Source organism: Symphalangus syndactylus, chromosome 11, assembly GCF_028878055.3.
Source record: "Symphalangus syndactylus isolate Jambi chromosome 11, NHGRI_mSymSyn1-v2.1_pri, whole genome shotgun sequence".
NCBI lineage: Eukaryota > Metazoa > Chordata > Mammalia > Primates > Hylobatidae > Symphalangus > Symphalangus syndactylus.
The window spans coordinates 45,771,349-45,798,413 of NC_072433.2; the positions used below are offsets into that span (position 1 = coordinate 45,771,349).

General features: G+C 40.2%; 1 protein-coding gene across 2 annotated transcripts in view; it reads right to left on the minus strand.

Annotated features, from left to right (window-relative positions):
- LOC129492617 (ankyrin repeat domain-containing protein 26-like) overlaps window positions 1-27,065 on the minus strand; it is a 107,477-nt gene that overhangs the window by 7,438 nt on the left and 72,974 nt on the right. The window contains exons 10-12 of one of the 2 annotated variants that reach the window (XR_010114216.1): window positions 9,082-9,369; window positions 2,070-2,287; window positions 258-361 (exon numbers count right to left, since the gene is read on the minus strand). Coding sequence is in view for 1 of the 2 variants with exons in the window: in XM_063611899.1 (XP_063467969.1) it covers window positions 2,070-2,287; window positions 9,082-9,369 (506 nt within the window). In the remaining variant the exon portion in view is untranslated. The remainder of the gene's footprint in view (window positions 1-257; window positions 362-2,069; window positions 2,288-9,081; window positions 9,370-27,065) is intronic. The other variant, XM_063611899.1, reaches the window with a different exon arrangement.

The following is a 27,065-nucleotide window of genomic DNA, read 5'->3' on the forward strand; positions in this document are numbered from 1 at the left end:
CTATCAATGATGCATGGATTAACAGGTGACATTTGTTGCCTTCTGAAATGGCTCTACTTATAAGATTCTTAAGGATGCCATTAGAAATACTAGTGCTTAGGCTGGGCATGGTGGCTCACGCCCGTAATCCCAGCACTTTGGGAGGCCAAAAGAGGTGGATCACTTGAGGTCAGGGGTTCAAAACCAGCCTAGCCAACACGGCAAAACCCTGTCTCTACTAAAAATACAAAACATTAGCCAGGCATGGTGGTGGGCACCTGTAATCCCAGCTACTTGGGAGGCTGAGGCAGGAGAATCACTTGAACCTGGGAGGCGAGATCATGCCACTGCATTCCAGCCTGGGACAAGAGCAAAACTCCATCTCAAAACAAAAAAAAAGTAAAAAAGCAAATAAATACTTGTGTTTAAAGGGTAACTACATTAAATGATAAACGTGTTAATTTGCTGGACTAGAATCACCATTTGACTATGTATAAATATATTAAAACATCATGTGGTATTCCTTAAATATATAGGAGTACCAAAATATATCTAAAAATATAAATCCAAAAATATTTTACTCTGGTGAAATAACTAAAAGTAAAATAAAGCTAGAAATACCTGTACTTAGTAAGCCAGTTACAGAAAAAAAACTATCTCTCAAAGACACTTTCAAGCATTTCTTTTTACCACCCTTGTACATTTCACCTATTATTTGAGAAGCATTTGGCACTGGGGAATCATTCTGAGCAACAATTCCCTGGGGAGAAGGAGATAGCTGAGATCAAAGAGAACTCAGTCATCTCCAAAGGCAATTTACTCCTAAAATTGTGACCCAGGCATCAGAAGTGGGACCTGCCCTTTTGGACTTCCAACCACCACCTCAGGCTGACCAAGGTGTTATTTTTCACCACTTTGTGAATTATACTTCCTTTCAACCCTGTGTTAATTATTCTCTACTTCACAAGTATGCCTTTATGTGGTGTGGAAAAACTATACAAAATACTTTGTTCCAAGGTGGCCTCTAATGATAATACCAAAGATCGCAATCAATGACAGTTAAATTACTGAGTGCCAGAATGTGCAGAGGAGTAGAAGTACCTGACCCTTTTTCAGTTTAAATTGTAATCTTATAAAAAATAATTAAATTCATTAATATTTCTATATAGGGGAATGCTGACAAACTATTGTGTAACAATATCACCGTCAAAATTATGAAGCTTCAAAGATACTTGGCTGAAAGACTAACAGATCAGGTTAACTAAATAAGAACATTAAGGGGATAAAGAGCCATATAAAACCAAAAAACAGGCCAGGCACCATGGCTCAGGCCTGTGATCCCAGCACTGTGGGAGGCTGAGGTGGGCAGATCACTTGAGGTCAGGAGTTCAAGACCAGCCTGGCCAGGATGGTGAAACTCCAGCTCCACTGAAAATATCAAAATTAGCCAGGAGTGGTGAGAATATGAAAGGTCATACTCAGGAGGCTGAGGCAGGAGAATTGCTTGAACCTGGAAGGCAGAGGTTGCAGTGAGCCGAGATTGTGCCACTGTACTCCAGCCTAGGTGACAGAGTGAGAATCCATCTCAAAAAAACAAAACACAAAACACACAAAAAAACCACATCCAAAATCAGGGGAGTGACATGAATTGTCCTGGATTAATTTTTTTTTTTTTTTTTTTTTTTTTTTGAGATGGAGTCTCTCTCTGTCGCCCAGGTTGGAGTGCAGTGGCATGATCTCGGCTCACTGAAACCTCCGCCTCCTGGGTTCAAGCAATTCTCCTGCCTCAGCCTCCCAAGTAGCTGAGATTACAGGAGTGTGCCACCATGCCCGGCTAATTTTTGTATTTTTAGTAGAGACGGGGTTTCACAATGTTGGCCAGACTGCTCTTGAACTCCTGACCTCAGGTAAGCCACCCTCGGATTAACATTTTAAAGGTAAGCTCGTTTACTAACATTATTTTCCAAAATTGTTTAATCTAGTTAGCTTTGGCTTCCCCCAATCTCATAAACCTGTCTCAATAAAAATTATGCTTTTGAGGCAAATTAATGAGCTTTATTTATTTTCTATGATTCTGTGTTTTGACTTACTTATTTAGTTCATCTGACAAAGATTCTCTAAGTTTTAATTCTTCTAGATACAGCTCCTTATATTTTTCCAGTTCTGTTGTATTACAGTCCGCTTGTGAAGTTTTTGCTTTGTAGAGTTTGAATTCCAGCTCTTTAATTCTAAGTTCCATCTGACTTTTCTTAGTAGCCTTCCTTGCCTCTGTTAACAACTGTAACTTGACATCAGCTATTTTCTGCATCTAAAACAAATTGAAAGGGTACATTAAACAAATAATTATAACCTGAATACTTATTGTGTATTTGTTTCTTTTTGTTTTGGGTTGGTGATCTAGAGAGCATTTCTCAGTATGTGAAAAAAGCAACTGAAGTTTAATATATTTATTATGAGTATCAACTAAATTAATAATTTAATCTGAATTGTAAAAAAATGAAATCATGCTTATGGTAGTACTTATGAAATGTAACGCTCCAAGTGGAGCCAAGATGGCCGAATAGGAACAGTTCTGGTCTACAATCCCCAGCATGAGCAATGCAGAAGATGGGTGATTTCTGCACTTCCATCTGAGGTACCAGGTTCATCTCACCAGGGAGTGCCAGACAGTGGGTGCAGGACAGTGGGCGCAGCCCACCGTGCACAAGCCAAAGCAGGGCAAGGCACTGCCTCATTCAGGAAGCACAAGGGGTCAGGGAGTTCCCTTTCCTAGTCAAAGAAAGGGGTGACAGACGGCACCTGGAAAATCGGGTCACTCCCACCCTAATACTGCGCTTTTCCAATGGGCTTTAAAAACTGCACACCAGGAGATTATATCTCCCACCTGGCTCCAAGGGTCCTACACCCACGGAGCCTCGCTCATTGCTAGCACAGCAGTCTGAGATTAAACTGCAAGGCGGCAGCCAGGCTGGGGGAGGGGGGCCTGCCATTGTCCAGGCTCGATTAGGTAAACAAGGCAGCCAGGAAGCTCGAACTGGGTGGAGCCCACCACAGCTCAAGGAGGGCTGCCTTCCTCTGTAGGCTCCACCTCTGGGGGCAGGGCACAGACAAACAAAAAGACAGCAGTAACTTCTGCAGACTTAAATGTCCCTGTCTGACAGCTTGGAAGACGGTAGTGGTTCTCCCAGCATGCAGCTGGAGATCTGAGAATGGACAGACTGCCTCCTCAAGTGGGTCCCTGACCCCCGAGCAGTGTAACTGGGAGGCATCCCCCAGTAGGAGCAGACGGACACCTCACATGGCCGGGTACTCCTCTGAGACAAAACATCCAGAGGAACGATCAGGCAGCAGCATTTGCAGGTCACCAATATCCGCTGTTCTACAGCCACCGCTGTTCTGCACCCACTGCTGCTAATACCCAGGCAAACAGGGTCTGGAGTGCACCTCTAGCAAACTCCAACAGACCTGCAGCTGTGGGTCCTGTCTGTTAGAAGGAAAACTAACAAACAGAAAAGACATCTACACCAAAAACCCATCTGTACGTCACCATCATCAAAGACCAAAAGTAGATAAAACCACAAAGATGGGGAAAAAACAGAGCAGAAAACTGCAAACTCTAAAAAGCAGAGCAACTCTCCTCCTCCAAGGAACGCAGCTCCTCACCAGCAATGGAACAAAGCTGGGCGGAGAATGACTTTGACGAGTTGAGAGAAGAAGGCTTCAGATGATCAAACTACTCCGAGCTACAGGAGGAAATTCAAACCAATGGCAGAGAAGTTAAAAACTTTGAAAAAAAATTAGATGAATGGATAACTAGAATAACCAATGCAGAGAAGTCCTTAAAGGACCTGATGGAGCTGAAAGCCAAGGCTCGAGAACTACGTGAAGAACGCAGAAGCCTCAGGACTCGATGCGATCAACTGGAAGAAAGGGTATCAGTGATGGAAGACGAAATGAATGAAATGAAGTGAGAAGGGAAGTTTAGAGAAAAAAGAATAAAATGAAACGAACAAAGCATCCAAGAAATATGGGACTATGTGAAAAGACCAAATCTATGTCTGATTGGTGTACCTGAAAGTGACGGGGAGAATGGAACCAAGTTGGAAAACACTCTGCAGGATATTATCCAGAGAATTTTCCCGATCTAGCAAGGCAGGCCAACATTCAGATTCAGGAAATACACAGAACGCCACAAAGACACTCCTTGAGAAGAGCAACTCCAAGACACATAATTGTCAGATTCACTAAAGTTGAAATGAAGGAAAAAATGTTAAGGGCAGCCAGAGAGAAAGGTTGGGATACCCACAAAGGGAAGCCCATCAGACTAACAGCTGATCTCTTGGCAGAAACTCAACAAGCCAGAAGAGAGTGGTGACCAATATTCAACATTCTTAAAGAAAAGAATTTTCAACCCAGGATTTCATATCCAGCCAAACTAAGCTTCATAAGTGAAGGAGAAATAAAATCCTCTACAGAGAAGCAAATGCTGAGAGATTTTGTCCCCACCAGGCCTGCCCTAAAAGAGCTCCTGAAGGCAGCACTAAACATGGAAAGAAACAACTGGTAACAGCCACTGCAAAAACATGCCAAAATGTAAAGACCATCAAGGCTAGGAAGAAACTGCATCAACTAACAAGCAAAATAACCAGCTAACATCATAATGACAGGACCAAATTCACACACAACAATATTAACTTTAAATGTAAATGGGCTAAATGTTCCAATTAAAAGATACAGACTGGCAAACTGGATAAAGAGTCAAGACCCATCAGTGTGCTGTATTCAGGAAACCCATCTCACGTGCAGAGACACATATAGACTCAAAATAAAGGGATGGAGGAAGATCTACCAAGCAAATGGAAAACAAAAAAAGGCAGGGGTTACAATCCTAGTCTCTGATAAAACAGACTTTAAACCAACTAAGATCAAAAGAGACAAAGAAGGCCATTACATAATGGTAAAGGGATCAATTCAACAAGAAGAGCTAACTATCCTAAATATATATGCACCCGATACAGGAGTACCCAGATTCATAAAGCAAGTCCTTAGTGACCTACAAAGAGACTTAGACTCCCACACAATAATAATGGGAGACTTTAACACCCCACTGTCAACATTAGACAGATCAATGAGACAGAAAGTTAACAAGAATATCCAGGAATTGAACTCAGCTCTGCACCAAGCACACCTAATAGACATCTACAGAACTCTCCACCCCAAATCAACAGAATATACATTTTTTTCAGCACTACACCACACCTATTCCAAAATTGACCACATACTTGGAAGTAAACCACTCCTGAGCAAATGTAAAAGAATAGAAATTATAACAAACTGTCTCTCAGACAACAGTGCAATCAAACTAGAAGTCAGGATTAAGAAACTCACTCAAAACCACTCAACTACATGGAAACTCAACAACCTGCTCCTGAGTGACAGCTGGGCACATAACGAAATGAAGGCAGAAATAAAGATGTTCTTTGAAACCAACGAGAACAAAGACACAACATACCAGAATCTCTGGGACACATTCAAAGCAGTGTGTGCAGGGAAATTTATAGCACTGAATGCCCACAAGAGAAAGCAGGAAAGATCCAAAATTGACACCCTAACATCACAATTAAAAGAACTAGAAAAGCAAGAGCAAACACATTCAAAAGCCAGCAGAAGGCAAGAAATAACTAAAATCAGAGCAGAACTGAAGGAAATAGAGACACAAAAAACCCTTCAAAAAATTAATGAATCCAGGAGCTGGTTTTTTGAAAAGATCAACAAAATTGATAGACTGCTAGCAAGACTAATAAAGAAGAAAAGAAAGAAGAATGAAATAGACGCAATAAAAAATGATAAAGGGGATATCACCACCGATCACACAGAAATACAAACTACCATCAGAGAATACTACAAACACCTCTATGCAAATAAACTAGAAAATCTAGAAGAAATGGATAAATTCCTCGACACATACACCCTCCCAAGACTAAACCAGGAAGAAGTTAAACCTCTGAATAGACCAATAACAGGCTCTGAAACTGTGGCAATAATCAATAGCCTACCAACCAAAAAAAGTCCAGGACCAGATGCATTCACAGCCGAATTCTACCAGAGGTACAAGGAGGAGCTGGTACCATTCCTTCTGAAACTATTCCAATCAATAGAAAAAGAGGGAATCCTCCCTAACTCATTTTATGAGGCCAGCATCACCCTGATACCAAAGCCTGGCAGAGACACAACCAAAAAAGAGAATTTTAGGCCAATATCCTTGATGAACATTGATGCAAAAATCCTCAATAAAATACTGGCAAACCAAATCCAGCAGCACGTCAAAAAGCTTATCCACCATGATCAAGTGGGCTTCATCCCTGGGATGCAAAGCTGGTTCAACATACGCAAATCAATAAATGTAATCCAGCATATAAACAGAACCAAAGACAAAAACCACATGATTATCTCAATAGATGCAGAAAAGGCCTTTGACAAAATTCAACAACCCTTCATGCTAAAAACTCTCAATAAATTAGGTATTGATGCGACGTATTTCAAAATAATAAGAGCTATCTATGACAAAACCACAGCCAATATCATACTGAATGGGCAAAAACTGGAAGCATTCTCTCTGAAAACTGGCACAAGACAGGGGTACCCTCTCTCACCACTCCTATTCAACATAGTGTTGGAAGTTCTGGCCAGGGCAATTAGGCAGGAGAAGGAAATAAAGTGTATTCAATTAGGAAAAGAGGAAGTCAAATTGTCCCTGTTTGCAGATGACATGATTGTATACCTAGAAAACCCCATCGTCTCAGCCCAAAATCTCCTTAAGCTGATAAACAACTTCAGCAAAGTGTCACGATACAAAATCAGTGTACAAAAATCACAAGCATTCTTATACACCAATAACAGACAAACAGAGAGCCAAATCATGAGTGAACTCCCATTCACAATTGCTTCAAAGAGAATAAAGTACCTAGGAATCCAACTTACAAGGGATGTGAAGGACCTCTTCAAGGAGAACTACAAACCACTGCTCAATGAAATAAAAGAGGATACAAACAAATGGAAGAATATTCCATGCTTATGGGTAGGAAGAATCAGTATCATGAAAATGGCCATACTGCCCCAGGCAATTTATAGATTCAATGCCATCCCCATCAAGCTACCAATGACTTTCTTCACAGAATTGGAAAAAACTACTTTAAAGTTCATATGGAACAAAAAAAGAGCCCGCATCGCCAAGTCAATCCTAAGCCAAAAGAACAAAGCTGGAGGCATCACGTTACCTGACTTCAAACTATACTACAAAGCTACAGTAACCAAAACAGCATGGTATTGGTACCAAAACAGAGATATAGATCAATGGAACAGAATAGAGCCCTCAGAAATAATGCCACATATCTACAACCATCTGATCTTTGACAAACCTGACAAAAACAAGCAATGGGGAAAGGATTCCCTATTTAATAAATGGTGCTGGGAAAACTGGCTAGCCATATGGAGAAAGCTGAAACTAGATCCCTTCCTTACACCTTATACAAAAATTAATTCAAGATCGATTAAAGACTTACACGTTAGACTTAAAACCATAAAAACCCTAGAAGAAAACCTAGGCAATACCATTCAGGACACAGGCATGGTCAAGGACTTCATGTCTAGAACACCAAAAGCAATGGCAACGAAAGCCAAAATTGACAAATGGGATCTCATTAAACTAAAGAGCTTCTGCACAGCAAAAGAAACTATCATCAGAGTGAACGGGAAACCTACAAAATGGGAGAAAATTTTCACAACCTACTCATCTGACAAAGGGCTAATATCCAGAATCTACAATGAACTCAAACCATTTACAAGAAAAAAACAAACAACCCCACCAAAAAGTGGGCGAAGGACATGAACAGACACTTCTCAAAAGAAGACATTTATACAGCCAAAAAACACATGAAAAAATGCTCATCATCACTGGCCATCAGAGAAATGCAAATCAAAACCACAATGAGATACCATCTCACACCAGTTAAAATGGCGATCATTAAAAAATCAGGAAACAAGAGGTGCTGGAGAGGATGTGGAGAAATAGGAACACTTTTACACTGTTGGTGGGACTGTAAACTAGTTCAACCACTGTGGAAGTCAGTGTGGTGATTCCTCAGGGATCTAGAACTAGAAATACCATTTGACCCAGCCATCCCATTACTGGGTATATACCCAAAAGATTATAAATCATGCTTCTATAAAGACACATGCACACATATGTTTATTGCGGCACTATTCACAATAGCAAAGACTTGGAACCAACCCAAATGTCCAACAACGATAGACTGGATTAAGAAAATGTGGCACATATACACCATAGAATACTATGCAGCCATAAAAAATGATGAGTTCATGTCCTTTGTAGGGACATGGATGGAACTGGAAACCATCATTCTCAGCAAACTATCACAAGGACAAAAAACCAAACACCACATGTTCTCACTCACAGGTGGGAATTGAACAATGAGAACACATGGACACAGGAAGGGGAACATCACACTCCAGGGACTGTTGTGGGGTGGGGGGAAGGGGTAGGGATAGCATTAGGAGATATACCTAATGCTAAATGATGAGTTAATGAGTGCAGCACACCAACATGGCACATGTATACATATGTAACAAACCTGCACATTGTGCACATGTATCCTAAAACGTAAAGTATAATAATAATAAAATTTAAAAATAATAATAAATAAAATAAAATAAATGTAACACTCCAAAGAATAATAAAATCAATTTAAATTCTGAAAAATTGAGCAATATAACTTAAGAATACTTCAAGAGTATAGCATAATTTATAAATCACATTTTTCTTTCTCTATTAGTCTTGTTTTATGCAACTTGTCTTAGCAATCAAATGATTCACTAATGAGAATCATTATTATAGAAGATCAGTTTAGTTACAATAATGATGGCAAGTGAAATATTTAAAGAGAGAAACAGATACCACCTTCCTTCTAGAAATGTACCAAACAAATTGTTATAAGAGAAGTAGAGGAAACACATACAATGTATGTATCCCAAATATAATTTGCACTGAAATGAATGAAGACACCTTATTGATAATAAACTAACCTGTAAAAGTAGACCAGCAGTTGCTAATTGTTCTGCTATCTCCTGCCTTGCTCTTTCTTCGAACTCCCGTTTATGGTGTTCCAATTCACCACGTTCTAACACATTCATTTCCATGCGACTTTTGAGGTTTACTAGTTCTTCTTCCAACTTCTCCTGATCCTTCTGTAGTGTTTCACGTTTCTCTTGCATTGTTTTCATATATAATAATGCCTGTTGAAGAACTTCAATCTCTGCATCCATATGTAGACCTTCTGAAGATGCAGTTTCCACTGCTTCTGTAAGATCAGCCTGCATGAGTAAAATAATATGGTTTGGTAATGAAGAAAGAAGACAGAATGGTCTAACATAAAATAATCATTTTTGAAATTAATTCGGTTGCAATAAAATGTTATCTATACTGCAGTAGATTCTTAAACCATGAATCCTTGAATTACTTAGAAAATCAAAAACAAATTTAAAACCACCAGGAATCACAAAAATATATGTTTTACACACATCATCTTTGCCACAAAACATTTTTATGTGATAGTAGGTTTTCATTTTCCTCTTTAAAATTGCTCCAAGTCACTTCTCTTTTTTTTGTTTTTTGTTTGTTTGTTTGTTTGTTTGTTTTTGAGGTGAAGTCTCGCTTTTGTTGCCCAGGCTGGAGTGCAGTGGCATGGTCTCGGCTCACTGCAACCTCCGCCTCCTGGATTCAAGCGATTCTCCTGCCTCAGCCACCTGAGTAGCTGGGATTAAAGGCACCTGACACCATGCCCAGCTAATTTTTTGTATCTTTAATACAGATAGGGTTTCACCATGTTGGCCAGGCTGGTCTCAAACTCCTGACCTTGTGATCCACCCATCTCGGCCTCCCAAAGTGTTGGGATTACAGGCGTGTGCCACCACACTCGGTCTAAGTCCCTTCTTAGTACAAAGTCTCTTGCCCCCTCACACCCTTTGTCATTCCCCGTAATTTCTAAAAAAGCTTTAGGGACACCATATTAAATTATCCAGACCTAAGCCAATAAATCACTCTGAGAAGGAGACTTGAAAATAAGACTCTAATTAATGAATATTTATGATAAAAACTCCAACAAATTAGGCATAGAAGGAACATATTTCAAAACAATAAAGGCCATATATGGCAAAGCCACAGCTAACATTACACTGAAAGAGGAAAAGCTGAAAGTCTTTCCTCTAAGAACTGGCATAAGACAAGGATACCCACATTCAGCACTCACATTCAACACAGTATTAGAAGTCCTAGCCAGGGCAACTGGGTGAAAAAAAAATGAAGGGCATCTAAATTGGGAAAGAAAAATTGAAATTTCTCTTTGCACATGACCTAATCCTGTATATAAAAAACCTAGACTCCTCCAACAAACTCTTAGAACATTTCATCAAATGGCTACAGAATACACATTCTTCTCATCGGCACATAGAACATTCCCCGGGATAGACCATATATTAGGCCAGAAAACAAGTCTTAGCAAATTTCAAAAACTTAAAATCCTATCAAGTATCTTCTCAAACCACAATGGAACAAAACTAGAAATCAATACCACTTACAATTGCTAAAAAATAATAAAATACTATTCAGGAACAAATTTAACCAAGGAAGTGATAGAGCTCTCCTGCAAGAAAACTACGAAACACTGATGAAAGAAATGGTAGAGGACAAAAACAAATGGAAATATATCCCATGCTCATGAATTTAAATAATTAATATTGTTAAAATACTACCTGAAGGAGTCTACAGGTTAAATACAATCACTATTAAAATACATATTAGTCTATTTTCACACTGCTATAAAGATACTACCCAAGACTGGGTAAAATGTATTTAAAAAGAGGCTTAATTGACTCACAGTTCTGCATAGCTGGGGAGGCCGCAGGAAATTTACGATTACAGCAGAAGGGGAAGTAGGCACATCTTACATGGTGGCAGGAGAGAGAGGAAAAAGTGAAGGGGGAAGAGCCCCTTATAAAACCATCAGATCTCATGAGAACTCACTCACTGTCATGAGAACAGCATGGGGGAAACTGTCCCCATGATCCAATCACATCCCTCCCTTGACATGTGGGGATTACAGATCTCTTCCTCCACACATGGGGGTTATAATTTGAGATGAGATTAGGGTTGGGACACAGAGCCAAACCATATCAAAATATCAATTACATTTTTAACTGGGGAACAAGATGACCAACCAGATGCAGCCAGAAACACCTCCTCCACAGAGAGAAAACAAAATATTGAGTAAACCATCACACTTTGAACAGATTTTGGGGGGAAAAAGCACTCAAAGTCAATAGGGAGGCAATGCAGACACTGAGTTTGAAAAGGAAGGAAGCTGGGAAGCCAGATGGAGTCACCAATCACCAGGACCAGCTCTTGGTCCAGAATTGGACCTAAGGAAGGAGAGAGTGAAGGAACTAGGAGTCACACAATCCTGCCAGGGACTTCTGAGATCCTAGGTACAAGAGATCCCATGATACACACAGACATTTGAATTGGCAGGGGGAACTGCCAGGAGAGTAGGGAGAGGCAGAGCTTGAACATGAAAGGTTTCATGCATGAGGCAGCTGCAGGAAAATATGAGAATAGGCACCCATCCCCCAAGGCTCTCCATCTTTCTGAGTCACTTTAGCCCCTGCTGACAGCCTGACTAGGAGAGACCAGCGCTGCCTTTCCCAAGGGCCTGGAGTGCATCTGATTTGCACACCCCCTTGTTTGCCGGTCTCTTCCCTGGCTCCTGCCTGGTTGCTCCCTCAAGGGTGTACACATAGCACAGCCTCCACTGCCCCACCTGAGCGTTTTTCTGGCAGCCTGAAAGCAGTTTGCCCACTCCAGTACAGCCAGTGCTTGACCTCAGGGTACCAGAGGATATAGCTATGAGACCCATCCCAACTTCCCAGGGTTTGAGTGCACCGTTAAGGGATATTGAGCTGGTATCTGTGGCCTGAGCTCAAGTTGGGGTTGCACCCCCACTCTCAGAACACTGAGAAGAGTGAGGCACAGATTCATGTGCTGGCATGGAAGCTGGGTGTGCCTCCTTCTGCAAGACTGGTCTGGGAAAAGCATAGCCTGTTGGATAGCCACAGACTCCATCCAAGGGAAACCTGTGGCCTGGAACACATATCAGGCCAAAGATTTGGGTTCAGAAGGCTTGGGACAAAACTAGCTCATCAGGCCTTACCTAAAAGCACACATCACAGAAAACCTGATCAGGGGAGCATGAGTTGTATGGTCCTCAAAGCCAACTGCTGAGCAAAAAACTCCAGGCTGTGGGTACCACACCAGCTGCATACCCATGGCACTACCCACCCTGCCCAGGGGACCTTCACCCTTGACCCACAGCATCCACAGACACCTGCAGACATACCCCATATCCCATTCAGACTCTTCCAAGCACAGGGAATCAGGAGGTCCCTGGAGATTTGGAGGACTAACCTTTGGCTCAGGCTGCCCCTAAAGCAAGCTTGTCCTGGGCCCAGCAGCTGCATGCAGACCAGGAAGACTTTGAATGTGGCCCAACACACATTTGTAAATTTTCTTAAAACATGAGATTTTTTTTTGCAATTTCTTTTAGCTCATCAGCTATCATTAGTGTTAGTGTGTTTTATGTGTGGCCCAAGACAGTTCCTCTTCTTCCTATGTGGTCCTGAGAAGCCATAAGATTGGACATCCCTGGCCTTAAAGATGGGGGCTGTGCAGCTGTCCAGGGACTTCTTTGGAGCTAAGAAAGAGGGAGTATGGCACCAGTGATTGAAGGGGATTCTCTGAAGGCTTGGGAACAAACTTTGTGAGAAAGGCATTTCTTGCCTCCCTGCCAACTGTTTCCCCCTCCTCAGAGGCCTGCTCCAAACACACTGATATACAAAAGAGTTACGCAGCTGAGTAAGAGCCTATCTACCAGCCCTTACTCCAAAGCACCATCTATGGGATTGAAGCCAGAATTACACCACCAAACAAAATTAATTCCTTAAACACAGTTAGCCCGTGAAAACCAATGCAGGAAACTAGCCACAACTAAGAAATCCATAAAGGCCAGGTGCGGTGGCTCACGCCTATAATCCCAGCACCTTGGGAGACCAAGGCAGGTGGATCACCTGAGGTTAGGAGTTCGAGACCAGCCTGGCCAATATGGTGAAACTTCATCTTTTCTAAAAAAAAAAAAAAAAAAAAAAGCCTGGTGTAGTGGCAGGCACCTGAATCCCAGCGACTTGGGTAGCTGAAGCAGGAGACTCACTTGAACACAGCAGGCGGATGTTACAGTGAACTGAGATCGCACCACTGCACTCCACCCTGGGTGACAAGAACAAAACTTCATCTCCAAAAAAAAAAAAAAAAAAGAAAAGAAAAAGAAAGAAATTCATAAAGATCCTTGGCCTTCTGAAAGAACACAGAAACTAAACCAATGAACTGTTCCAACATACACAACAGTCAAACACTCAAGGGAAGAATAGGAATATAGAAACCAGAAGTCATATCCAAATGACAGCAATTTCAAAAAGATAAATAAACACTAGCCCTCTCAGATGAGAAAGCATCTGTGAAAGAAGTCCAGCAATTCAAAAAGTCTTAGTGTTTTCTAACCCTCAGAGGATCACACTAGCTCCTCAGCAATTGATCCTAACCAGATTGAAATGCTGAAATGATAGTCTTAGAATCCAGAATCTGGATGGTAAGGAAGCACAATGAGATCCAAGGAAAGGCTGAAACCTAACCAACGAAGCCAGAAAAATAATTCAAGAGTTGAAAGATGACATAGCCATTTTAAGAAAGAAGAAAACTGGGCTTCTGGGATTGAACAACTCACTCTAGGAATTTCAAAATACAATTGGAAGCTCAACAACAGACTAGACCAAGCAGAGGAAAAAACTATAGAACTTGATGTCTGGTCCTATGAATCAACCCAGTCAGATGAAAATAAAGAAAACAGAATTTTTAAAAGTGAACAAAACCTCTGAGAAATATGGGATCACATAAAGATACCAAATCTATGACTCATTGGCATTGTGGAGAAAGAGTAAGTAATTTGGAAACACATTTTAGAATACAGTCCACAAAACTTTCCCCAATCTCATTTAGAGAAGCTGACATGCAAATTCAAGAAATTCAGCAATAAGATACTATACAAGATGGTCATTCCAAAGACACATAGTGAAAAGCATCCAAAAGCCAATGTGAAAGTCATATGGCAGCTAGAGAAGGGTCAGATCACATACAAAGGGAACCCCATCAGGCTAACAGCAGACTTGTCGGCAAAACTTTACAAGCCAGAAGAGTGTTGGCCTATTTTAGCATCCTTAAATAAATTCAAACCCCAAATTTTATATCCTGTCAAACTAAACTTCGTAAGTGAAGGAGAAAAAAATCTTTTCCAGACAAGCAAATGCTAAGAGAATTTAATACCATTAGACCAGCACTACAAGAGATCCTTGAGGGAGTTCTAAACATGGACATGAAAGAACAATACCTGCAACCACAGAAACATACATAAGTACATAGCTCACAGACCTTATAAACAAATACACATTGGAGACTACAAAGCAACCAGATAACAACATCCCGGCAGGATAAAAATCTGACATATAAATATTAGCCTTGGATAAAATGATCTAAATACTCCACTTAGAAGGCACAGAGTGGCAAGTTGGATTAAAGAAAATCAAGAATCAACCATCTGCTGTCTTCAAAAGGCCCACCTCACATATAATTACACCCATAGGCTCAAAGTAAAGGCATAAACTAAGATCTATCATGCACACAGAAAACAAAAAATCAGGGGTCATTATTCTTACATCAGATTAACACACTTTATACCAACAACAGTTTTTAAAAGGGACAAAGAAGAAGATGATAAAGAATGATACACAGTGATAAAAGAAAATTCAACAAGAAGGCATAAATATTTTTAAATATATAGGCACCCAACCTTGGAGCATCGGATTTCTAAAACAAGTACTTCTAGATCTATGAAAAGACTTAGTTAGCCACCCAATTATAGTTAAAAATTTCAACACCTCATTGGCAGCATTAGACAAATCGCTGACACAGAAAAGTAACAAAGACATGCTAGAATTAAATTTGGCATTTCACCTATTGAACTTAATTGACACTTACAGAATCCTCCACCCAACAACCACAGAATGTACTTTCTTCTCATTGGCACAGGGAACACACGCTGAGATCGACCACATGCTCAGCCACAAAGCAAGTCTCAATACATTTTTTTAAAACTGAAAGTATACCAAGCATAATCTCAGACCCCAGTGGAATAAAAATAGAAATCTATACCAAGAATTTCTCTCAATGTCACATAATTATATGAAAATTAAACAACTTGCTCCTGAATGACTTTTGGGTAAACAACAAAATAAAGACCCGATATTAAAAACTCTTGAAAATAAATAAAAACAGAGACAGAATATGCCAAAATTTCTGGGATACGGCAAAACCAGTATTAAGAAAAAAGTTTATAGCACTAAATGCAGACATCAAGAAGATAGAAAGGTCTCAAATTAACAACTTAACATCACACCTACCAGAACTAGCAAAACAAAAACCAAATAACCTCAAAGCTAGCAGAAGAAATAACTAAAACCAGAGCAGAACTGAATAAATTTGAGACACAAAAATCCTTACAAGTAATCAACAAAATGAGATCGATAGCTAGCTAGCTACATTAACAAAGAAAAAATAGAGAGGATCCAAATAAGCACAATCAGAAATGGCAAAGATGGCATTACAATGGATCCCACAGAAATACAAAATATCATCAGAGACTATTATGAACACCTCTATGCACAGAAACTAGGAAATCTAGAGGAAATGGATAAGTTCCCAGAAATACAAAATCTCCCAAGATTGAACCAAGATGAAATTAAAATCCTTAATTGACAATAACAAGTTCTGAAATGGGACCAGTAATTTAAAAACCTAGTAACCAAAGAAAAAGTCCTGAACCTGATGGATTCAGAGCCAAATTCTACCAGACATACAAAGAAGATCTGTTACCAATCCTACTGAAACTATTCCAAACAATCGAGTTTGAGAGACTCCTCCCTAACTCATTCTATGGATACAGCATCATCTTGACATTAAAAGCTGAAAGAGATGCAGTGAAAAAAGAAAACTGCAAGCCAATATATCTGATGAACATAGACACAAAAATTCCCAACAAAACATTAACAAACCAAATCCTGCAACACATCAAAAAATTCATTTTTTTTTTTTTTTTTTTTGAGACGGAGTCTCGCTCTGTCGCCCAGGCTGGAATGCAGTGGCGTGATCTCAGCTCACTGTAAGCTCTGCCTCCTGGATTCATACCATTCTCCTGCCTCTGCCTCCCGGGTAGCTGGGACTACAGGTGCCCGCCATCACGCCCAGCTAATTTTTTGTATTTTTAGTAGAGACGGGGTTTCACTGTGTTAGCCAGGACGGTCTCGATCTCCTGACCTCGTGATCCACCCACCTCAGCCTCCCAAAGTGCTGGGATTACAGGCGAGAGCCACCGTGCCCAACCCAAAATTCACTTTTTTACAATCTAACAGGCTTTATTCCTGGGATGCAAAGTTGGTTCAACATATACAAAGTAATAAATGTGATTCACCACATAAACAGAATTTTTAAATACCATATGATCGTCTCAACAGATGCAGGAAAAACTTTCAGTAGACTTGCAATATTCCTTCATGATCAAAACATTCAACAAATTAGGCATCAAAGTAACATACCTGAAAATAATGAGAGCCACATATGACAAACATACAGCCAACATCATACTCGATGGGCTAACCTTGGAACCATTTTCCTTCAGAACTGGAACAAGAAAAAGATGCCCACTCTCTCTATTCCTATTCAACATAGTACTAGAAGTCCTAGCCAGGGCAATCAGGCAAGAGAAAGGAATTAAAGGCATCCAAATAAAAACTGAAGAAGTCAAACTATCTCTCATATGATTGTACACCTACACAACCCTAAAGACTGTCAAAAGGCTCCTAGATCTGATAGCAATTTCAGTAAAGTTTCTAGTTACAAAATCAACATGCAAATATCAGCAGCATTTCTATACACCAATAATGTTTAAGGTGAAAGCCAAATCAAGAACACAATCCCACTTATAAATAGCCACAAAAAAAAAAATACCGAGAAATGCATCTGACCAAATAAATGAAAGATTTCTACAAGAAGAACTATACACAATGCCAAAAGAAATCAGAAATTAAACAAACAAATGAAAAAAATCCATGCTCATGGATTGGAAGAATGAGTATCATCAAAATGCTTACACTGCCCAATGCAATCTACAAATTCAATCCACACTATTCCTATCAAGCTACCAACATTGTTTTTTCACAGCATTAGGAAAAATGACTCTAAAACTCATGGAACCAAAAAAGAGCCACACTAGCCAAACCAATCCTGAGGGAAAAAAAAGCTGGAGGCATCAGTCTACCTGACTTCAAATTATATTACAAGGATACAGTAACTAAAACACAAGGTTTTGGTATAAAAACAAATACACAGACCAACAGAAAGAAAAGAGAACTCAGAAATTAATCCACATATTTACAGCCATCTGATTTTTGATAAAATGTCAAGAACATCCATGGGGGAAAGAACATTCTCATCAACAAATAAGGCTGGGAACACTGGATATCTGTAGGCAGAAGAATGAAACTAGATCCTTATAGTTCTCCATATACAGAAATCTACTGTAAATGGATTAAAGACAATCGTAAGAACCAAAATTATAAAACTACTAGAAAAGAACATGGCAGAAATGCTTCAGTACCTTGGTCTAGGCAAAGCTGTGATGACTAAAACATCAAAAGCACAGGCAAAAACAGACCAATGAGACTATATTAAAATTAAAGTTTCTTCATAGCAAAGGAAACAACCAACAAAGTGAAGGCACAACCTGTAGAATGGAAGAAAATGTTTGCAATCTATTCATCTGACAAAGGTCTAATATTCAGACTATATAAGGAGCTCAAACAACCCAACAGCAAAAACAAAATTAATAATCTGATTAAAAAGTGGGCAAAGGATCTGAATAGACATTTCTCAAAAGAAGATGTACAAATGGCCAACAAATATATGAAAAAATACTCAACATCACTGATCATTAGGAAATGAAATAAATCTGCAATGAGATATCATCTCACTACAGTTAGAATGGCTACTATGAAAAAGACAGAAAGTAAAAAATGCTGGTAAGGTTGCAGGAAAAGGAAACTCTTATGCACTGATGAAGGGAATGTAAATTAGTATAGCCATTAAGGAAAACAGTATGGAGGTTTCTTAAAAACTAAAAATAGAACTATAAAACAATCCAGCAATCCCACTACTGAGTATTTATCAAAAAGACAGAAAATAAACGTATCAAAGAAATACCAGCACTGCCATTTTTATTTTATCACTATTTATAATTACTAAGATACGGAATCCACCTAAATGTTTATCAACAGATGACTGCATAAAGAAAATGTGGTATCTGTACACAATGGAAGACTATTCAGCCATAAAATAGAATAAAATTATATCATTCTCAGCCACATAGATGACCTTAGAGGATATTATGTTAAGTAGAATAAGTCAGGCACAGAAGAACAAATGCTGTATATTCTCACTCATGTGGGAGCTAAATTTTTTTTTTAAAATGAGTTAATGGTAGTAGAGAATAGAATTGTGGACATTAGAGGCTGGGAAATGAAGGGGAGTGGGGGATGGGGTGAGATTGGTTAATGGATAAAAAATTATCACTAGTTAGAATGAACTCTAGTGTTCTGTGGCATTGTAGGGTGAATATGATTAACTATGACTTATTGTATTTTTTTGAAAGCTAGAAGAGAGGATTGTGAATGTTCACAAAAAAAAGAATGGTAAATGGTTGAAGTGCTGGATATAATAATTAACCTGATTTTATGATTATACATTGCTTACATGTATCAAAATATTACTGTGTATCCTACAAATATGTACAAATATACATGACCACAGAATATAAAAGAAAGCCAGGCATGGGGTAACATGCCTGCAGTCACAGCAATTTGGGAGGCTAAAGCAGGAGGATCCCTTGAGCTCAGGAGTTTAAGGCCAGCCTGAGTAACGTAGTGAGATCCAATTTCTAATATACATAAATAGATAAATAATAAAAATAGAAGAAAAAATTTATCCTATAAAGAAGTAGACTGTGGTCCAAACCTACTGACTTGCCTCTAATGAAGAAATGTGGTAAACGTGACATCATGTGCCTTCCAACATTAAGTTAGAAAACGCCCTCTACCTCACACTGCTTGTCCTTGGAACTTAGCCCCCATGTTGTGAGGAAGCTCAGGCCACAAAGACAGCATAAGAGTTCCAGTGAAGCTATTTGAGCTGCCCTTCCCAAATAAAGTTTCAGTCAATGGCCATCATGAACAACCAGACAGTTAGGGAACAAGGCTTCAGGGGATTCCAGTCCTCCAACCTCTGATTTATCCCAAGTGAAGCTCAGGGGAATGGAGAAAAGCTGTCCTGGCCAAGGTTTTCCCCAGCCACAGATGGCTGAACTAAATAAATGTTATCGGCGACTCAACTTTGGGTAATTTCTTAGGAAAAAATAAACAGAAAATTTTATTTAAACAAACAGACATCAAGAAATAATAACTTACAGGAGCCAAGATGGCCAAATAGGAACAGCTCCAGTCTACAGCTCCCAGCGTGAGCGATGCAGAAGATGGGTGATTTCTGCATTTCCAACTGAGGAACTGGGTTCATCTCACTGGGGAGTGCCGGACAGTGGGTGCAGGACAGTGGGTGCAGCACACCGTGCATGAGCTGAAGCAGGGCAAGGCATCGCCTCACCCAGGAAGCACAAGGGGTCAGGGAATTCCCTTTCCTAGTCAAAGAAAGGGGTGATAGACGGCACCTGGAAAAGTGGGTCACTCCCACCTTAATACTGCGCTTTTCCAATGGGCTTAACAAATGGCACACCAGGAGATTATATCCCGCACCTGGCTCAGAGGGTCCTACGCCCACGGAGCCTCGCTCATTGCTAGCACAGCAGTCTGAGATCAAACTGCAAGGTGGCAGCAACACTGGGGGAGGGGCGCCCGCCATTGCCGAGGCTTCAGTAGGTAAACAAAGCGGCTGGGAAGCTCAAACTGGGTGGAGCCCACCACAGCTCAAGGAAGCCTGCCTGCCTCTGTAGGCTCCACCTCTGGGAGCAGGGCACAGACAAATAAAAGGCAGCAGCAACCTCTGCAGACTTAAATGTCCCTGTCTGACAGTTTTGAAGAGAGTAGTGGTTCTCCAAACACACAGCTTGAGATCTGAGAACGGGCAGACTGCCTCCTCAAGTGGGTCTCTGAACCCCGAGTAGCCTAACTGGGAGGCACCCCCTAGTAGGGGTGGACTGACACCTCATGCAGCCAGATACTCATCTGAGACAAAACTTCCAGAGGAACAATCAGGCAGCAGCATTTGCTGTTCACAAATATCCACTGTTCTGCAGCCACCGCTGCTGATACCCAGGCAAACAGGATCTGGAGTAGACCTCCAGCAAACTCCAACAGACCTGCAGCTGAGGGTCCTGACTGTTAGTTAGAAGGAAAACTAACAAACAGAAAGGACATCCACACCAAAAACCCATCTGTACGTCACCATCATCAAAGACCAAAGGTAGATAAAACCACAAAGATGGGGAAAAAACAGAGCAAAAAAACTGGAAACTCTAAAAATCAGAGTGCCTCTCCTCCTCCAAAGGAATGCACCTCCTCACCAGCAATGGAACAAAGCTGGATGGAGAATGACTTTGACAAGTTGAGAGAAGAAGGCTTCAGAAGATCAAACTACTCTGAGCTAAAGGAGGAAGTTCGAACCAATGGCAAAGAAGTTAAAAACCTTGAAAAAAAATCAGATTAATGGCTAACTAGAATAACCAATGCAGGGAAGTCCTTAAAAGACCTGATAGAGCTGAAAACCACAGCACGAGAACTATGTGACGAATGCACAAGCCTCAGTAGTTGATGTGATCAACTGGAAGAAAGGATATCAGCGATGGAAGATGCAATGAATGAAATGAAGTGAGAAGAGAAGTTTAGAGAAAAAAAAAAAAGAAATCAACAAAGTACCTGAAAGTGATGGGGAGAATGGAACCAAGTTGGAAAACACTCTGCAGGATATTATCCAGGAGAACTTCCCCAGTCTAGCAAGGCAGGCCAACATTCACATTCAGGAAATACAGAGAATGCCACAAAGATACTCATCCAGAAGAGCAACTCCAACACACATAATTGTCAGATTCACCAAAGTTGACATAAAGGAAAAAATGTTAAGGGCAGCCAGAGAGAAAGGTCGGGTTACCCACAAAGGGAAGCCCATCAGACTAACAGCTGATCTCTCAGCAGAAACTCTAAAAGCCAGAAGAGAGCAGGGGCCTATATTCAACATTCTTAAAGAAAAGAATTTTCAACCCAGAATTTTATATCCAGCCAAACTAAGCTTCATAAGTGAAAGAGAAATAAAATCCTTTACAGACAAGCAAATGCTGAGAGATTTTGTCACCAACAGGCCTGCCCTAGAAGAGCTCCTGAAGGAAGCACTAAATATGAAAAAGAACAACCGGTACCAGCCACTGCAAAAACATGCCAAATTCTAAAGACCATCAAGGCTAGGAAGAAACTGCATCAACTAACAAGCAAAATAACCAGCTAACATCATAATGACAGGATCAAATTCACACATAACAATATTAACGTTAAATGTAAATGGGCTACATGCTCCAATTAAAAGACACAGACTGGCAAACTGGATAAAGAGTCAAGACCCAAAAGTGTGCTGTATTCAAGAAACCCATCTCATGTGCAGAGACACACATAGGCTCAAAATAAAGGGATGGAGGAAGATCTACCAAGCAAATGGAAAACAAAAAAAGGCAGGGGTCACAATCCTAGTCTCGGATAAAACAGACATTAAACCAACAAAGCTCAAAAGAGACAAAGAAGGCCATTACATAATGGTAAAGGATCAATTCAACAAGAAGAGCTAACTATCCTAAATCTATATGCACCCAATACAGGAGCACCCAGATCCACAAAGCAAGTCCTTAGTGACCTACAAAGAGACTTAGACTCCCACACAATAATAATGGGAGACTTTAACACCCCACTGTCAACATTAGACAGATCAATGAGACAGAAAGTTAACAAGGATATCCAGGAATTGAACTCAGCTCTGCACCAAGCACACCTAATAGACATCTACAGAACTCTCCACCCCCAAATCTACAGAATATACATTTTTTTCAGCACCACACCACACCTATTCCAAAACTGTCCACATAGTTGGAAGTAAAGCACTCCTCAGCACATGTAAAAGAACAGAAATTATAACAAACTGTCTCTCAGACCACAGTGCAATCAAACTAGAACTCAGGATTAAGAAACTCACTCAAAACCGCTCAACTACATGGAAACTCAACAACCTGCTCCTGAGTGACTACTGGGTACATAACAAAATGAAGACAGAAATAAAGATGTTCTTTGAAACCAACAAGAACAAAGACACAACATACCAGAATCTCTGGGACACATTCAAAGCAGTGTGTAGAGGGAAATTTATAGCACTAAATGCCCACAAGAGAAAGCAGGAAAGATCCAAAATTGACACCCTAATATCACAATTAAAAGAACTAGAAAAGCAAGAGCAAACACATTCAAAAGCTGGCAGAAGGCAAGAAATAACTAAAATCAGAGCAGAACTGAAGGAAATAGAGACACCAAAAACCTTTCAAAAAATCAATGAATCCAGGAGCTGGTTTTATGAACAGATCAACAAAATTGATAGACCACTAGCAAGACTAATAAAGAAGAAAAGAGAGAAGAATCAAATAGATGCTATAAAAAAATGATAAAGGGGATATCACCACCGATCCCACAGAAATACGAACTACCATCAGAGAATACTACAAACACCTCTACACAAATAAACTAGAAAATCTAGAAGAAATGGATAAATTCCTCGACACATACACCCTCCCAAGACTAAACCAGGAAGAAATTAAACTCTGAATAGACCAATAACAGGCTCTGAAATTGTGGCAATAATCAATAGCTTAGCAATCAAAAAAAGTCCAGGACCGGATGCATTCACAGCCGAATTCTACCAGAGGTACAAGGAGGAACTGGTACCATTCCTTCTGAAACTATTCCAATCAATAGAAAAAGAGGGAATCCTCCCTAACTCATTTTATGAGGCCAGCGTCATATTGATACCAAAGCCTGGCAGAGAGACAACCAAAAAAGAGAATTTTAGACCAATATCCTTGATGAACATTGATGCAAAAATCCTCAATAAAATACTGGCAAACCAAATCCAGCAGCACATCAAAAAGCTTATCCACCACGATCAAGTGGGCTTCATCCCTGGGATGCAAGGCTGGTTCAACATATGCAAATCAATAAATGTAATCCAGCATATAAACAGAACCAAAGACAAAAACCACATGATTATCTCAATAGATGCAGAAAAGGCCTTTGACAAAATTCAACAACCCTTCATGCTAAAAACTCTCAATAAATTAGGTATTGATGGGACATATCTCAAAATAATAACAGCTATCTATGACAAACCCACAGTCAATATCATACTGAATGGGCAAAGACTGGGAGCATTCTCTTTGAAAACTGGCACAAGACAGGGATGCCCTCTCTCACCACTCCTATTCAACATAGTGTTGGAAGTTCTGGCCAGGACAATCAGGCAGGAGAAGGAAATAAAGGGCATTCAATTAGGAAAAGAGGAAGTCAAATTGTCCTTGTTTGCAGATGACATGATTGTATATCTAGAAAACCCCATCGTCTCAGCCCAAAATCTCCTTAAGCTGATAAGCAAGTTCAGCAAAGTCTCAGGATACAAAATCAGTGTGCAAAAATCACAAGCATTCTTTACACCAACAACAGACAAACAGAGAGCCAAATCATGAGTGAACTCCCATTCACAATTGCTTCAAAGAGAATAAAATACCTAGGAATCCAACTTACAAGGGATGTGAAGGACCTCTTCAAGGAGAACTACAAACCACTGCTCAATGAAATAAAAGAGGATACAAACAAATGGAAGAACATTCCATGCTCATGGGTAGGAAGAATCAATATCGTGAAAATGGCCATACTGCCCAAGGTAATTTATAGATTCAATGCCATCCCCATCAAGCTACCAATGACTTTCTTCACAGAATTGGAAAAAACTACTTTAAAGTTCATATGGAACCAAAAAACAGCGTGCATTGCCAAGTCAATCCTAAGCCAAAAGAACAAAGCTGGAGGCATCATGCTTCCTGACTTCAAACTATACTACAAGGCTACAGTAAGCAAAACACCATGGTATTGGTACAAAAACAGAGATATAGACCAATGGAACAGAACAGAGCCCTCAGAAATAATGCCGCATATATACAACCAACTGATCTTTGACAAACCTGACAAAAACAAGCAATGAGGAAAAGATTCCCTATTTAATAAATGCTGCTGGGAAAACTGGCTAGCCAAATGTAGAAAGCTGAAACTGGATCCCTTCCTTACACCTTATACAAAAATTAATTCAAGATGGATTAAAGACTTACATGTTAGACCTAAAACCATAAAAACCCTAGAAGAAAACCTAGGCAATACCATTCAGGACATAGGCATGGGCAAGGACTTCATGTCTAAAACACCAAAAGCAATGGCAACAAAAGCCAAAATTGACCAATGGGATCTCATTAAACTAAAGGGGTTCTGCACAGCAAAAGAAACCACCATCAGAGTGAACAGGCAACCTACAGAATGGGAGAAAATTTTTGCAACCTACTCATCTGACAAAGGGCTAATATCCAGAATCTACAATGAACTCAAACAAATGTACAAGAAAAAAATAAACAACCCCATCAAAAAGTTGGCGAAGCCATCTGGGATGTGAGGAGCGCCTCTGCCTGGCCACCACCCCATCTGGGTAGTGAGGAGTGCCTCTGCCCGGCCGCCGCATCTGGGAAGTGAGGAGCGTCTCTGCCTGGCCACTGTGCAACCTTCCAAGTGTGAAGTGACAGCCTTTCTGCAGGTGTACCCAACAGCTCCGAAGAGACAGCGACCATCGAGAATGGGCCATGATGACGATGGCGGTTTTGTCAAAAAGAAAAGGGGGAAATGTGGGGAAAAGAAAGAGAGATCAGATTGTTACTGTGTCTGTGTAGAAAGAAGTAGACATTGGAGACTCCATTTTGTTCTGTACTAAGAAAAATTCTTCTGCCTTGGGATGCTGTTAATCTATAACCTTACCCCCAACCCCGTGCTCTCTGAAACATGTGCTGTGTCAACTCAGGGTTAAATGGATTAAGGGCCCTGCAAGATGTGCTTTGTTAAACAGATGCTTGAAGGCAGCATGCTCCTTAAGAGTCATCACCACTCCCTAATCTCAAGTACCCAGGGACACAAACACTGCCGAAGGCCGCAGGGACCTCTGCGTAGGAAAGCCAGAGATGTTTGTTCACATGTTTATCTGCTGACCTTCTCTCCACTCTTATCCTATGACCCTGCCATATGCCCCTCTCCGAGAAACACCAAGAATGATCAATAAATACTAAGGGAAAAAAAAAAGTGGGCGAAAGATATGAACAGACACTTCTCAAAAGAAGACATTTATGCAGCCAACAGACACATGAAAAAATGCTCATCATCACTGGCCATCAGAGAAATGCAAATCAAAACCACAATGAGATACCATCTCACACCAGTTAGAATGGCCATCATTAAAAAGTCAGGAAACAACAGGTGCTGGAGAGGATGTGGAGAAATAGGAACACTTTTACACTGTTGGTGGGACTGTAAACTGGTTCAACCATTGTGGAAGTCAGTGTAGCGATTCCTCAGGGATCTGGAACTAGAAATACCATTTGACCCAGCCATCCCATTACTGGGTATATACCCAAAGGAGTATAAATCATGCTGCTGTAAAGACACATGCACACGTATGTTTATTGCGGCACTATTCACAATAGCAAAGACTTGGAACCAACACAAATGTCCAACAACGATAGACTGGATTAAGAAAACGTGGCACATATACACCATGGAATACTATGCAGCCATAAAAAATGATGAGTTCATGTCCTTTGTAGGGACATGGATGAAACTGGAAACCATAATTCTCAGCAAACTATCGCAAGGACAAAAAACCAAACACCGCATGTTCTCACTCATAGGTGGGAATTGAACAATGAGAACACATGGACACAGGAAGGGGAACATCACACACTTGGGACTGTTGTGGGATGGGGGGAGTGGGGAGGGATAGCATTAGGAGATATACCTAATGCTAAATGATGAGTTAATGGGTGCAGCACACCAACACGGCACATTTATACATATGTAACAAACCTGCACATTGTACACATGTACCCTAAAACTTAAAGTATAATAATAATAAAATAAATAATAACTTACACAGTAGAAAATGTCCCTTAAAGTAGGAATTAATAAATGCTGAATTTAATTTATTAACAACAAACAATGCTAATGAGAAGCAGCAGACAATTAGGAGAAAAGCATAAGAACTATTGAGGAGAAAGTTTTTCTAAAATTTTCTTCAATTACGAAGTCTGATAAAGCAAAAGAGCCTTTTTAGAATTTGTTCCTCAAGTTATGGGATAAAGATGGTGAGGATGAAAGGAAATATATGATTTGGAGTTGTGAAAGGAAAAAATCTTGGGACCCCAAAATCACTATGGAAAACTCCAGCTGGAAACTGCTTTGGGCAAACCTACCTCCCATTCTATTCCAAGTCACCTCTCTGCTCACTGAGATAAATGCATATCTTACTTGCCTCCTTTGGAAAGGCTAATCAGAAACTCAGAAGAATGTATTCCTTTGTGTATAACCTAGCTGGGACCTGGAAGCTCCCTCCCCACTTTGAGTCTTCCTGCCTTTGCTTCAAGTTGTCCCACCTTTCTGGACAGAACCAATGTACTTCTTACATA